At 46.6% G+C, this 14818-nt stretch overlaps 1 protein-coding gene across 1 annotated transcript; it reads left to right on the forward strand.

Moving 5' to 3' along the window:
• Positions 1-1750: 1750 nt before the first annotated feature.
• Positions 1751-14418, forward strand: LOC110140628 (serpin A11). Its single transcript, XM_020899160.2, has 5 exons — positions 1751-1853; positions 5463-6108; positions 7975-8248; positions 11194-11341; positions 14074-14418. Exons 2-5 carry the CDS (start codon positions 5466-5468, stop codon positions 14275-14277), a joined length of 1269 nt encoding a protein of 422 aa, XP_020754819.2. The 5' UTR covers positions 1751-1853; positions 5463-5465; the 3' UTR covers positions 14278-14418.
• Positions 14419-14818: the final 400 nt, after the last annotated feature.

Here is a 14818-nt window from a genome sequence, read left to right on the forward strand (position 1 = left end):
CCATGCAGCAGGACCTTGCCTGGATGGGCCAGCTCAGCATAGCAGCCAGAGAAGACTAGGCCAGATGGTGAAATGAAACTCTTCTGGTAGAAATTCCAGGCTCAGTGCTGAAAACACAAGGCCAGGAGTGAGACGGGTGGACAAAGGTGGGGCAGGGGGCACTGACTCCTGAGCCATGTAATGACATGACCAAGACAGAGCCTCCTGGGGGCCACCAGGAGACCCAGGAACCTTGGCCTAGACAAGAGAGACCTGGGCCCCCTCAGAACATGAGAAGTCCCTCTGTGGTGGGATTTAGGACACAACCCAAGTATGCTCTTCTGGGGATGATGTGAGGCCAGAGGAACCCCATCCCCTACCGAAGGAGTCGTTTCAGGGCTAGAACTTTCATTCTTTTAACAAAGATGCCCAAGAAAAGGCTTTGCCATTTGCATTATCACTTAAATCCAAGCTACAAGAAAGGAGAGGCCTGGGAATGGGCCACAAGAGTACCTTGGAAAAGTAGTTCAGTAAAGCAGCTAATTCGAGAGAGGACCCCTGAGGTGGATTGTTCTAGAAAGTGTGGAGGAAGTGGAGTCAGAAGCATAAGCAAATGGAAGAAGGCCAGGAGACCCACGCTTGGGCACGGATCATATCCAAGCAGATGCATGGCAGAGGCAGAGAGGCAAGGTAGAGGATGTTGAGGGCCTGGTTCTGATCTTGGTGGCCCCGACCTGCCGTGGCTTGAAGCAGGGTTTCGGTTCCTGGTCAGAGACTGAGGTCAGGTTGCTGCAGGGAGAAAGCCAGTTCCTAATCTCTAGACCAGTGGTCAGTGACAAGGCCCTGGCCCCTTGGCTTTGCAGAAAAGAATTCCCATAAATACAGAAAGTACTGAAGCAATTACAGTGTTTACTTGGGAAAAGAGTACAGGACATGTAGACAGACATGGGTAGACTCAGAGAGAGAGAGAGAGAGTGGTGCCCTCGTGGTAGTTTTAATCACTTATATGGGGCATTTCTTCTGGGTTTGCCTGGTTCTGAACCGTAGTTGGGCTTCCCTGATAGCTCAATTGGTAAAGAATCTGGCTGCAATGCAGGAGACCCCAGCTCGATTCCTGGGCTGGGAAGATGGGTCCTCTCATATGTACATGCGCATCTCTCAGTCAAGATGAGTTCCATCGAAGAGGCCTATGGGTAACTGGCATCACTTATTATGGGGTGGCGCCCCCTCCCTTTTTAACCTCCAAGGAGCTCTCCAGTCAGGAAGATTTTCTTGACTTTATGTGGTCCCTCATCTCTTACCTGGGCAAGGCCCAGCTTCCTCTCCTGATGGTCCTGCTATTGACATTTTGGAGTTTTGGAGCTTGGATATTCCACAGGGAATAAACTCCATCTGCTTACCCTGGAGGAGGGGGGCATCTACCAAATGCCTCAGTTACATTTAGTAGAGGGTGTCCATGAAGGATTTGGTCAAGGTGTGCAGCATGATGGTTTGACTTACATATACTGTGGAATGATCACCACAGTAAGTTTAGTTAACATCTCCTATTCAGAGTGATTCATGAAGAACATGGTCCAGAAAACACAAAACACTGGTAATGGGTCAGCAGCTGCCACATCACGACCCCCTGATGTCACATTTATATGCGAATGTCTTCACTCACCAAGCCGGGTCCAGGATCTCAATTCACTCTGCAGGACAGGCCAGCAGGACGGAAACTGTAAAGAAAAGGTCACTTCCGGTCTTCATACCGGTTCTAGGAATTGACCTGACAAATATTAACTAGGCTGCCGTGATCGTCAAACACTATTTTCCTGTGGGTAGGAGGCGAGGCAGTGTTGAAGACCCAAGTCCCCCAGCCCAGGGACCTTGCTGTGAGTACCACGCTTGTGTCTGAAATGAAGGTGGGGGTGACAGCACTCTCTTTTTCCCTCCCCCTCCTCTCCCTCCCCCTGCAATTCCCCCCCCCACCCCCACCAGTCCCTCCTTCTCACTTGGGCAGAATAAATGGCAGAACTGAGTTCCCTAAAGGAAAAATGCAATGATGTACTGCATCTAAGTCTTGAAGCAGGAACTTCAGGTTTTAAACAACCTTTTATAAATAACTTGGCCTTTAAATTTCTTTTGAGAAACTCCCAGTATTTCTCACAGTTAGACAAGAAAACAGAGCAATACAACCCAAAGCAAAATGATCGCACAGTTGTAGTAACTTTATGGGACATTTTATTATATGAAATAGGGATGCTTCAGGGCCCTGGTCTGGAATTTGACCCATGCTCCTACCACTTGTGTTTGTCTCTGCCCCGAGACTCAATTTCCCCGTGGGTACAACAGTGATAATATTACCGAGGGCTTAGGTTCTCATAAGGATTCCCTGAAATGACATGAAGCAGTTTTCCTCCACTGGGGCACTGCTGACATGTGGGGCAGACCGGGCTTCCTGGCTTGCATCTATTCTAGCATTTCCAGAGCTTTCTCTCTCCCTCTGCACTGCAGCTGCATCTCCTTCTCCAGGCTTTGAGATGATCCATCCCCGCCTTCGCACACATCCCTCCCACAGCATCTGAGAACAGGCTGGGAGCTAGTGATCCAATACAGCTAATATCTCCATCTCCACCACAAAAGAAACGATAAGTAGGGATGTTATACCTAATTCATGGGCTTCTTAATTTTCTTCTGAGATCTTGTGGGGAAAGGAATAAAGGAATAACTTTGGTGTAACTATATCCAGCCTCAGTAGAAAGGGGTGAAAATTAGCATTGCATGCTTCCTACATGCCAGGTGCTCTTTACATTATATTACGTCTCAAGATCCTTAAGCAACCCCACCCCCAGGAGGCAGGCATTGTCATTTGCATTTTGCAAATATCAACCAGCAGTTAGGAAAGCTTCCTTAACACAGTGTCACCCGATGATTTAACTACAGAGCCTTGATTCAAACCCAGGCCTTCTGACTTACAGTTCAGTCCTTTGTGAAATAGATACTCTGCAGGTCTGGGTGTTCTCGGGGTGCAATAAGTAGAAAGTGGTGGTGAGTTCACTGGGATAAAAAGAATAAACTGGAAAAAGTTAAAAAAAAAAAAAGAATAAACTGGAAAAAGTTTTATTACAGCTGTATTTCTAATTTTCTCCAGGGGCAGTCCAATTTTTAAGTTGTTCTGTTTCTCAATATGAATGAGAATCATTACTAAGTGGGCCTGTTCAGTTCAATTCAGTTCAGTCACTCAGTCGTGTCCGACTCTGCGACCCCATGGACCACAGCATGCCAGGCCTCCCTGTCCATCACCAACTCCCGGGGATTACTCAAACTCAGGTCCGTTGAGTCGGTGATGCCATGTACTGAGCTGCAATGGAGGGGTTAGGACGTGTCCTTGGGGATCTGCCTGCAGTACTTTGACCAGCAAACGTGTTTCGACATAATCGATAATGAAGCTACATTCCTCCCTCCCAACAACTGGCCTTGGGGATTTAAAGGGATTCCCAGGGCACCAGGTGCTATAAACTATCTGCAAAAATATGTAAATGGTCCAGAGATCATTGGTTTGGGTGAAAGGCATTAAAGGTGCTGATTAACAACTTACTGACCAGAGATACATCTTTTGTTACTGGAACGTTATTGACCGAGTCATTTCAATATTCACTTACATAACAAAACACCAGCCACAGGATTTGGTTTTTGCAAAATCCCCTAGTCAGTAGTGTGTTAAGACATAAAATGCATCAGGAGAGACAAACGAGGATGGGGTGGTGAGCTGTGGATGGCCGCTGAGGCATGGAACAACAGAAGGGTCGGTCTTGGAAGGAGCAAGGGGCCGAGACTCTTTACAGAGGACAGCAAGTGGGGGTGGGGGCCTGAGTGCAAGCTCTGTGTCGATGTGGGGACCCATGTGTGATAAGCCTTCACCCCGAGCTGGCGCTGCACTCCTCACCCCGAAGCACTTTGACCCTCTAGGGGTGGCATGAAGGCTCTTCTGGCCACTTCATATTAATGGAGTGATATTAATGGTATTATGATATATGGATGATATTGATGGAGTCATATTAACAAGCTCCTTAAAGCACAGGAGCTATTGTATATGTTTCCTAGGCTGTATTAACAACCTTCCACAAACTGGTTGGCTTACACTACAGAAACGGATTCTCATAGTTCTGAGGATGAGAAATCCAAGATCGAGGTGTCGGCAAGGCTAGGTCCTGAGGCTCCAAGATGGGAGTCTGCTCCAAGCCGCTCTCTCTGCTCCTGTAAACTTAGGTGTTCCTTAGCTTGTAGAATCATCACCCTGATTGATCTCTGCCTTCATCCTTACATCGCCTTCTCCCTGTGTGTTCCTGTGTCCAATTCCCCTCTTAATAAGGACATCAGTCATATAGGTTAGGGCCCATGCAACCTCATATTAGAGCTTCAGAGACATAAGAGACGTGGGTTCCATCCCTGGGTCAGAAAGATTCCCCTGGAGGAGGACATGGCAACCCACTCTAGTGTTCTTGCCTGGGGAATCCCATGGACAGAGGAGCCTGGCGGGCTACAGCCTGCAGGGTTGCAAAGAGTCGGACACGACTGAAGCTGCTTAGCCTGAATGCACACAACCTCATGTTAACTAATTACAACTCAATGAGTCTACTTCCCAACAAGACCACATTCTGATATGCTGAGGATGAGGACTTCAATATTTGAATTTGTGGGTGGGAGATTCAATTCAGCAGATATCTCTCCCAAACCTCTCCACCAGTTAAGATACAGGTTTCAGCCCCTGCAAGTGACAAGAGCTACTGGAGATAACAGAGATGGAGTAAATCTCTCTCCTCTCCCTCCACCCCCAGGCTCCATTCATCCCGTGGCTTTGCCACCCCTCATGGGCTGCCCTCACCCATAAGGTATCTGAGGCCGATCGTCTCATCCATACTCCAGCTCACAGAGACCAAAAGAGCAGAGGGCATGCCTCCTTCTGGGAGAGCCTGGCCAGGAGGTCCATGAAGCGTCTTACCCCCTCCAGTAGGCAAGATGTTAGTTAAAGGCCACACCCAAGTGCAGGGGAGGCCAGCAGCACTCCTGTCATAGTGTTCTGACTTTTGTCCCATACTATTGAGGGTCTCTCCAGTCTTTGAAAGTTAACAAATTATTGAAAGAGTGACTAGACAGTAGAAAGAAAAAGGAAGGAAGGGAAGGAAGGAAGAAGGAAGGGAGGCAGGGAGGAAGAAAGCAAGGGGAAAAGACCATGGAAGATGTTGGAGTTTATTTTGGGGAGGAGGGGGGTTAATCGTTCAGAAAAAGCAACAAAATATTATAGATGAATCGATATATAAAGCTGAGAAGGGGCTCCTGCTGTGACCTGGGGGAAGGTGTCTGGAGTCAGCTTGCTCACCCCCTCCTCACCCTCCGCAGCGCCCCACTTGACATCTCTGTGGGATCCAGCCTGGATGTGGTGTACTGTGTAAACACGAGGTTGTTTATGAAGGATGATGTGTTCCCCATCTTGTTTTCAGAGGATGAGGCCAGCATGGCTGTGGCTGCTGGGAGCTGGGATCCTGGTCTCTGTCCACTGTCAGCCCTTTCCTGCCGGTGGAGATAAGAGCCTGAGGGTGCCTGAAGCCAGCCATGGTCAGCTCTCAGAGACCCTCCCCGCCTACCAGAAAATCACACCCACCCTTACCAGCTTCGCTTTGCGTCTGTACAAGCAGCTGGCAGCAGAAACCCCAGGAAACATCTTCTTCTCCCCAGTAAGCATCTCCAGCACCCTGGCCCTGCTCTCTCTGGGAGCACAAGCTGATACCCGGACTCAGATCCTGGAGGGCCTTGGCTTCAATCTCACCGAGACCCCAGAAGCCGACATCCACCGGGGCTTCCAGAGCCTCATCCACACGCTTGACCTACCCAGCCCGAAACTGGAATTGAAACTCGGCAACTCTCTGTTCCTGGACATGCAGCTGAAGCCTCAGCAGCACATTTTGGACAACATCAGGGAGCTGTATGGAGTTTTTGCTTTTTCTGCCAACTTCACAAACTCTGATGCAACTAGGAAGCAGATTAATGACTATGTGAGAAGGCAAACGTACGGGCAGGTCGTGGACTGCCTGGAGGAGTTCACCCAAGACACGCTTATGGTTCTCTTGAATTACATGTTCTTTAAAGGTGAGGGCTGGCTCAAGCTCCTCCATCTCCAACCCTGCCCCTAAAAGGCACCTATCTAAAAGTCTATGGCTATATCTTCTGGAAGTTACCTCTACTGTATTAAATACTGGTCTTATTTGTTTTTATTGTTGTTTAGTCACTAAGTCATGTCTGATTCTTGCCACACTATGGGCTCTAGCCCTCCAGGCGCTACTGTCCTTGGAATATCCTAGGCAAGAATACTGGAGTAGGTTGCCATTTCCGTCTCCAGTGGATCTTCCCAACCCAGGGATTGAACCTGCGTCTCCTGCATTGGCAGGTGAACTCTTAACCACTGAGCCACCAGAGAAGCCTTGATCTTATATCACTACTTCTTAATTTATCAATATTTGATTTCTTTTGCCATGTTTTTTCTGTTCTACTTTTACTCTGATTTTTTTTAATACAATTTACAGTTAATCTTGCTTTTCTCTTAGTAATTCACTATTAGGGAAATATTTTATGTTTTATATCATTGCCTATTTCAAACCTACAGAAATTTGTAGAGAATGACATAAAAACCACCATGTACCAAGAAGTAACACATACTAACATTTTGCCTTTCGCTTCAGGTTTTTTTAAAAGCAATATTGCAGATACATTCAATTCCTTCTTAATCCTCCCCTGGTCCCATTTTCTTCCTTCCATTCCTCCCTGAAGGCAACCAGCATCCTAGGGTTGGCATGTGTTCCTCACATCCTTGGGTTCACACCAGTAGTGTCTGAGTCTAAATCATCATGGGTTCTCCTGAGTCTGACACAGGTTTAAGGATGTGTTCAGGTTAAGGACATTTGCTGAATGAATGATTTTCAAAGTAAACCTTGACTTTATGTTTAAGGCCTCTAGGAATGTTATTCATTCATTCAAAAGCATACATTAAGTACTAACTATATCACACAGAACCTTGATTACCTTTTGGGGAAATCTGGGTACAAAGTTTCAATCCCTGGGTTGGGAAGATTCCCTGGAGAATGAAATGGTAAGCCACTCCAATATTCTTGCCTGGGAAATCCCATCCACAGAGAAGCCTAGTGGGTTACAGTCCATAGGGTCACAAAAAGTTGGACACGACTTGGCGACTACAGAATAACAATATGAATACGGCAGAGTTTTCTCATTCTTGTGTAGCCCACAGCCCCATGTGAGTTGTAAGTAAAAACACAACTACAACTCAGTGGGAAAGTGATACTCTTCTGGGTAGATGTGGTTGTCCTGGAGTTCTTGGAAGATGCAACTTTCCAGATTCAAAGAGTGAGGGAAGGCTTCCTGGTTGAGAAGGCATCTAAGCTGAGACACACAGGATGAGTTAGACTTACCCAGGCAAAGAGGCTATGGGAAAAATGAATGGAAGAGGGTTCAGCTTGAAATATACTGTGTGCAAAGGTCCAAGGAAAAGAGTTACCATTGCATTTCCAAGAAAGAAGTAAATTTAATTAGACTGGTGCAAGTTTAGTCTGGCTACAATCTGGGAAATGATTTGGAGGAGAATAAGGGTAGAACAAATACAAGTCAGGAGGTTCCTGAAATGGTTCAAAGTCAGATGGTGGCCTCAAATAAAGTGGTGACTTTGGAGACAGAAGCAGCAATACTTGGTCATGGATTGGGGGGTGGGCATGAGGAACAGGATGAGCCAGCCCCCTCCCCCATCACCAAGACCAGTGTTTTCAGGAGGTCACGTCAGGAGATGATTGTGGGTGGAGATGGTAAGTAGAAAGAAAGAAAGTACTGCACATGTGGCCAGGACTGTGAGAGATGCTGCGTCTCTAACCAGTGTGGCTGAGTGTATGTCTGCCCAGGCTAGCCCTCTTAGAATATCTTCTCATGGTTTTGTGGGTTTTGTGTCCTAAGCCAAGTGGAAGCATCCTTTTGATCGTTACCAGACCCGGAAGCAAGAGAGCTTCTTTGTGGATGGGAGGACCTCTCTCCGCATCCCCATGATGCACCAGAAGGCAATGCACAGGTTCCTCTATGACCAGGAGGTGGCCTGCACCGTCCTGCAGCTGGAATACAGCGGGAGTGCTCAGGCCCTGTTGATCCTCCCTGACCCAGGGAAGATGGCACAGGTGGAGGCCACGCTGCAGCCAGAGACCCTGAAGAAATGGGATAAGTTGCTCCTCCCCAGGTAAGTGCCAGAGCGGAAGGACTCTGGCTGACTTTGTGTGACAAACCAGCAGGTCTTGATCAACTCCAGTCGCAAGATCCTAAGCCCTAGCTTGGCTCTCTGCACTGCCTGTTAACCAACTATGTGATCTTGGGCAATTCTTGACATGTGGGTCTCAGTTCTTAGTCGCTCAGTCATGTCAGACTCTTTGTGACCCCATGGACTGTAGCCCACCAGGCTCCTCTGTCCATGGAATTCTCCGGGCAAGAATACTGGAGTGGGTTGCCATGCCCTTCTCCAGGATGTGGGTCTCAAATTTTCTCAAATGTAAAATGGGGCCATTATAACCACCACACTGGGTTGCTTGGAGGATTAATCAAGTTAATATGTAGAGAATATGAGAGTGGTACCTGGTGCAGGAGAAGGGCTCACCAGGTATTAATCATGTTTACCCCCTCCTGGACATCTTTCTGCTTTTCTTCTTGTCTTTTTCTCTGGATAATAATTTACTATCAGAAGACAGCTAAGTGTACGTAACAAATCAGATCAAGGACAATTATCCAATATTAAGAATAATTATGATTCACAGAACAGTGGGTATTTCTTAAGAGTGCCTCTTTTTTAGTTAAAACTTTCCTTAAAGAAGCTAAATACCAAGAAGAACATTGTAAAAATAAAAATGCTGATTGCCAGTTTGGGGGAACTCTATCTAACCCCTTCTATCTCACTTGCTTTTTGGTTTGTGGTTTTTCTCATAGTGGTTTTAGCCTTTTCTGGTTTCCCTAGACTGCATACTCCAACTAACCCATTCTTGATATGTTTCTTCCTTTATGGGGTACTCTGGATAAAACCTGGCCTCAAGTTCTAATTACCTCTTGCTGCATAACAATCCACCCCCAATAGAATAACTTGAAAAACAGCCATCTAGGATCTCTCTGGATTGTGCAGGACTGGGTTCAGCTGGGCGGTTGTCACTTGGGTCTCTCGTGGATGGAGTCAGATAGTGGCCCAAAGTGGAGCACTGAAGTGTCTTCCACTTGGATGTCTAGACCCTGGACTGGCTGGCTGGCTGGCTGAGCTAAGAGCTTAGCAGGCATCTCTCTCTCTCCAGGCAACATCTCCATGCGGCTAGCCTGGGCTTCTGCACAGCAGCTCGGCACAGTTGATATTGTTATATGACAGCTCAAGAATCCAAGAGGGAGCATTCTGAAAGGCAAGAAGTGAAGGCTCCCACTCTTTTAAGGCCTGGGCTCAGAAGTTAGCCAATGTCATTTCTGCCATATTCTATTGGTCAGAACATTCGCTGGCTTCAAAGGGATGAGGTATAGACTAAACCTCTTAAATCCACCATCACTACTTGATAGGTGTCAGTCACCCTCATCCACATGGGAGCCTTCTCTCAGCAGCCCAATGGCACAGGTTCCAAGGATAGAGAAACGGTGTTTTGTGTTTGGGTAGAGATTCAAGTACCAAATAAAAGAGATACAGGTCATGGACAGAGGCCAGGATTTAAAGTATTATTCCTGTTGTTCGTGAATCTACACAGCTCTGGTCAGTTTGATTCCAGCGCCATATTCTCAAGCTCTCTTGGGATGAACCTGCCCTTTCCCCCATCACAGAAGGAAGTACCATAGAATCTTCTAGACCAGTAGATTTTTTTTTCTTAAGAAGCGTCTGTTTTGACCTTCCACTTTGACCTTCAAAAATTGAAACCAAGCTAGGTTATTTATCTTAACCTCAGTTATTCCCTGATACCATTTGTTATGCTGGAGAGTTACAATATCATGATAGCATTTGAATGGGCTTCCAGACATGGAAAATTCAAGCTTCCAGGTTTCCATTTATTCAGCTATGAGAAAGGCCAGTCTGCCCACAGGAATTGTGCTTTCTGATAACTCCATTTTTTACTTACCTTGATTAAACACCTACTCTTATGTTGGGCTCTCTAAAAGCCACACTCAGCTAGGCTATACTCAAACCCTGCTCTGTGGCGGGACCTGCCCTCCAAATGCTGCCTGTGAAAATTGTGTCTGGTTGGCTCAAAAATTGGCCAATGTAGTTTCTACCATACTCTATTGCTTTCTGTCCTCCACATTTGTTTCCTTTTTATCACTGTTCAACCCCTAACTTCCCACTACCTCCCACTTCAGTTAGACATCTGTACCCTCATATTGGCCCAGGAGTTAAACCAGTAAAAAATAATCTGAATTAGCATCTCTAATTTGAATTTATTCAAGGCACAATTTTCCAAGCTGGCTGTAACTAAACCAAGCTTGCAGGTGTCATGACAACTGTCAAACAGTAATTTCAGAGATGAATAATCCCAGGAATAAAGGGACAGAATTCTCTGAGTCAAAGGAAACTTGTGAATATAACACTAGGAATAAGACAATCTGATGGCGAAGGCATGGCCGTAACAGGAGAGAGAATTACTCTGGATTCATGATGTCACTTTACATGCAAGGAATCTCATTAGATCTTCAACAGCCCCTGAAGTTCAGATAGATGAGAGATGGTGTAACTTTATTAGGGGTTTGCCAATAGATGGGTTTAGGATATAGTTCAGAAACTGAGCCAACAGAACTTGCTAATAAATCAGATATGGAGGTGGGGCAATGTTAACAGCATTTACTTTCCACGGTTACTACGTGACTTCAATCAGCAAAGCCTCGGAAACCTAACCCAATGTTCAGCACCTAGAAAATCCTCCAGAAATGTGACGAAGATGAAGACCTATAGCTGTGCCAGGAGTCTTCTTAGATCCAGACAAGATACTCTGTGTGGTCTGAAGACAAGGGAGTTCTGGACTGTGGGATGTTCTGGCATAGTAGGTGCTATCATGAGAAGCCTGGTTCCCCCACCCTGGGGAGCATGTTTCCCTCCCAAAGCTCAGGCTGCCCACACACAGGGCAAGAGCAGCATGTATAATGAGATAGTGGCTCTTCTCTGTCTGATTCTCTCCCCAGCCTGCTGGATTTGCACCTGCCAAAGTTTTCCATTTCTGGAACATATAACCTGGAAGAGATACTTCCTCATATTGGTCTCACCAGCTTATTCCACTCAGAAGCTGACTACTCAGGAATTACCGGGCAGCTCAACAGAACAATCTCCAGGGTAAGGTGGTGTATGTGGATGTGCGTGTTGGCTGGGAGGGGAAGGTATTTTCTCCTTTGACATAAGGTTCACTTGAAAGTCGAGTGCGCCTTTTTTTCTTTTCTGGTTCCTCAGTATCACAATCTTTAAGTCTTCTTTTCGCTGGCAGCTCCCTTTTTACTTTCCTTTCTTCTAGACTTCTGTTTTTCAAAGAAAGAACAGAGTCTTGAATAGAGTAGACGCCCATCCATGGAGCCAGAATTTCCCCAGGGGTGGGACCAGCCTTCTTTTTATCCTTTAAACTTCCTCCAAAGGCAGGCAGTGAGATTCTGTCTGCCTTTGTTAGAACTGTAGAGAGTAGTGGGCATGAACAGGAAGTGTATCCATCAGCTTTGCTGTAGGAACAAACAACCCCCAAATTTCAGTGTCTTCTTCTAACAGAGGTTTATTACCTGTCCATGTGACATATCAGAGGTGTATCACTACATCTTGCTACAAATCGACTTGGCATGTCTTCTTCATTCTAGAATGTAGGTTAAAAGAATGTAGGCTTCTATGTGGGACATGCCATTCTCATTGCATTGGAGGAAAAAACAGAGAAAATATGCAATGTCTCTTAATACTTCTCCTCACTCATGGCCTCAGTCAAGGCCACTCATCTGTCATTGACTAAGATGAACCCCACAGTTAAGACAGCCATCACTGGGGTGGGCTCATGTTCTCTTGCAGGAGGCACTGCAGGCCACAGGCATGGGCGGGGGCTGATGACAGCCTACAGGAAGGGAGAGTTCGTATTTAAGAAGAAGAATGCAATTTTCCATAAGAGGGAAGACCAAAAAGACCCTTCTGTTCTTCTATTACCTTCCTAAGGTAGAGTCATTATCAGTTTAGTCTTTGCTAGGAATTTCATAAAGAAAGTGTGCTGTCTTCAATTTTGGAAAGAGCAGCTGAGATTTGGAACAAGAAACTAGGGAATAGGGACAGGATTTTGAGTGTGTGTGTGTGTGTGTGTGTGTGTGTGTGTGTGTGTGTGTACCTGCCCACCATGGAGAGAGCAAACAAGAGGAAAAAGGAATAATTTAACCTTTTAAAGGATTTATTTTATGGTAACCTTCGTTGTTAGATTTATCTCTTTACAGATCTTTTTAGAAATGAAAGAGACTGTTAAGGCCAATATTTTCAAGTTAATTAAATTTAAAGCCTCAGAAACCTTCCTAAGGAGTTGTGTGAAAATGAGGCTTTAAGGGGCTTCCCAGGTGGCACTAGCGGTAAAGAACCTGCTTGCCAATGCAGGAGACATAAGAGATGTGAGTTCAGTTCCTGGGTTGGGAAGATCCCCTGGAGGAGAAAATGACAACACACTCCAGTATTGTTGCCTGAACAATCCCATGGACAGAGGAGCCTGGCAGGCTATAGTCCATAGGGTTGCAAAGAGTCTGACGTGACTTAGCATACAGGTACAAGGCTTTAAAAGAGCAGAATTTTTTTAATTAATTAGTTTATTTTAATTGGAGGCTAGTTATTTTACAATATTGTGGTGGTTTTCACCATACATTGACATGACTCAGCCATGGGTGCACATATGTCCCCCCCATCCTGAAACTCCTACCCATCTCCCTCCCCATCTCCTCCCTCTGGGTGTCCCAGAGCACCAACTCTGAGCACCCTGCTTCATGCATCGAACTTGCACTGGTCATCTATTTTACATAGGGTGATATACATGTTTCAAAGCTATTCTTTCAAATCATCCCACCCTCACCTTCTCCCACATAGTCCAAAAGTTTTCTTTACATCTTTACTATCTTTCTAAATTCCATATATATGTATTAATATACTGTATTGGTGCTTCTCTTTCTGACTTACTTTATATAACAGGATCCAGTTTCATCCACCTCATTAGAACTGACACAAATGTATTCTTTTTTATAGCTGAGTAATATTCCATTGTGTATATGTACCACAACTCCCTTATCCATTCATCTGCTGATGGACATCTAGGTTGCTTCCATGTCCTAGCTACTGTCAACAGTGAAGAGTAGAATTCCTTCCATGGAGGCCAGTACAGGGCTTGGCACATCAGACAACCTGGTTTTGCTGAGCTCATTTTGGAAACCATTGACTTAGGCGGAGCAAGCCATTTCATGAGAAAACTGAGACTTCGTGAGAACAAGCACAGCTCATAGCAGAAAATGATTCTCCAGCCTGTGCTGCGTACACCCGAGCACTTGGGAAATGCTCCTAAAAGTGGCTGTTGGGTTTTTACAGACTGGTGCATGCTTGAGCAGGCCTCCCAGGTGGCGCAGTGGTAAAGAATCCACCTGCCAATGCAGAAGATGCAGGATACCTGGGTTCCATCCCTGGATCAGGAAGATCCCCTGGAGAAGGAAATGGCAACCCACTCCAATAATCTTGCCTGGAGAATCCCATGGACAGAAGATCCTGGCGGGCTACAGTCCTTGGGGTCAGACACGACTGAGCAAATATGCATGCTCGTGCAGCCCTCAACCCCGTTCAGACCTATCTGTTTCTCCTTCAAAGAGCAAACAGCATGGCCAGGGTGACACCCCAGGAGACAATGGAGGTAGAGAAACCTGTGAAGGAAGGAAATGAAATAAAGGCAGGAGTTGCTTCCTGGGAGGGCAGGGCCTGAGTCGGGTAACTCCGCCTCCATTTCCTTCTGCCGCACAAGGTGGCCTCGGACCCCATAAAGCACCATGACTTCATGCTGTCTCTGCCCCCTGCTCTCCTTCTAGGTGTCACACAAGGCGACAGTGGACGTGAGTGAGCGGGGAACTGAGGCAGGCGTGGCCTCCGGCCTCCTCTCCCAGCCTCGGTCGCTGAAAGCGACGTCGGCCCCACACGCCCGTTTCAACCGGCCTTTCCTCCTGCTCCTTTGGGAGGTGACCACCAAGAGCCCACTCTTCCTGGGAAAAGTTGTCAACCCAGCTGCTGGGTGACCATCGTGGGAGGCCAGGGGGTGTCTTGTCCCCTTTTTAAAAAACAGGAGGGCCAGCACCAGCCTGCATCTCAGGGCTGCTGTGAGGAGCAGTGAATCACTGTGCAAAGATGCTAATAAAGTTGACCCTGGGTTTTGTGAACAGTGAGGAGTGATGCCTACAGGAGGGGGTTGAGCACCCACAGCAGGGGTCAGTCATTCACTCTACTGTCTCCTCCAATCTGGAGTCAGCTGTGGCTAGAAAGTCGGCGATGAGAACAGAATGGCCTCCCTGGAGTTGTCCACTGCTGCTGCCACCACTGCTGATCCTTCCTGAGTGTCCTTTGGGCATAAGTCCTAGGAAAAGGCCCAAAAGACATCAGGAGGAGTAAGTGAATTTCTCACTGCTTGGTGACCCATCTTGGCTATATAGCAAAGTGATGTCAACCTGAAATATCATTGCCTGGATGTGAGAAGTTAGTTCACCTTGAGAGGAGATTGAAGCAGGGCAGGAGCTGTAAGCTATGTTCTATGAAAAGAAGGGGGTGCAAAGATGGGCCAAT

This window comes from Odocoileus virginianus, chromosome 16, assembly GCF_023699985.2.
Source record: "Odocoileus virginianus isolate 20LAN1187 ecotype Illinois chromosome 16, Ovbor_1.2, whole genome shotgun sequence".
In the NCBI taxonomy this organism is placed as follows: Eukaryota; Metazoa; Chordata; class Mammalia; order Artiodactyla; family Cervidae; genus Odocoileus; species Odocoileus virginianus.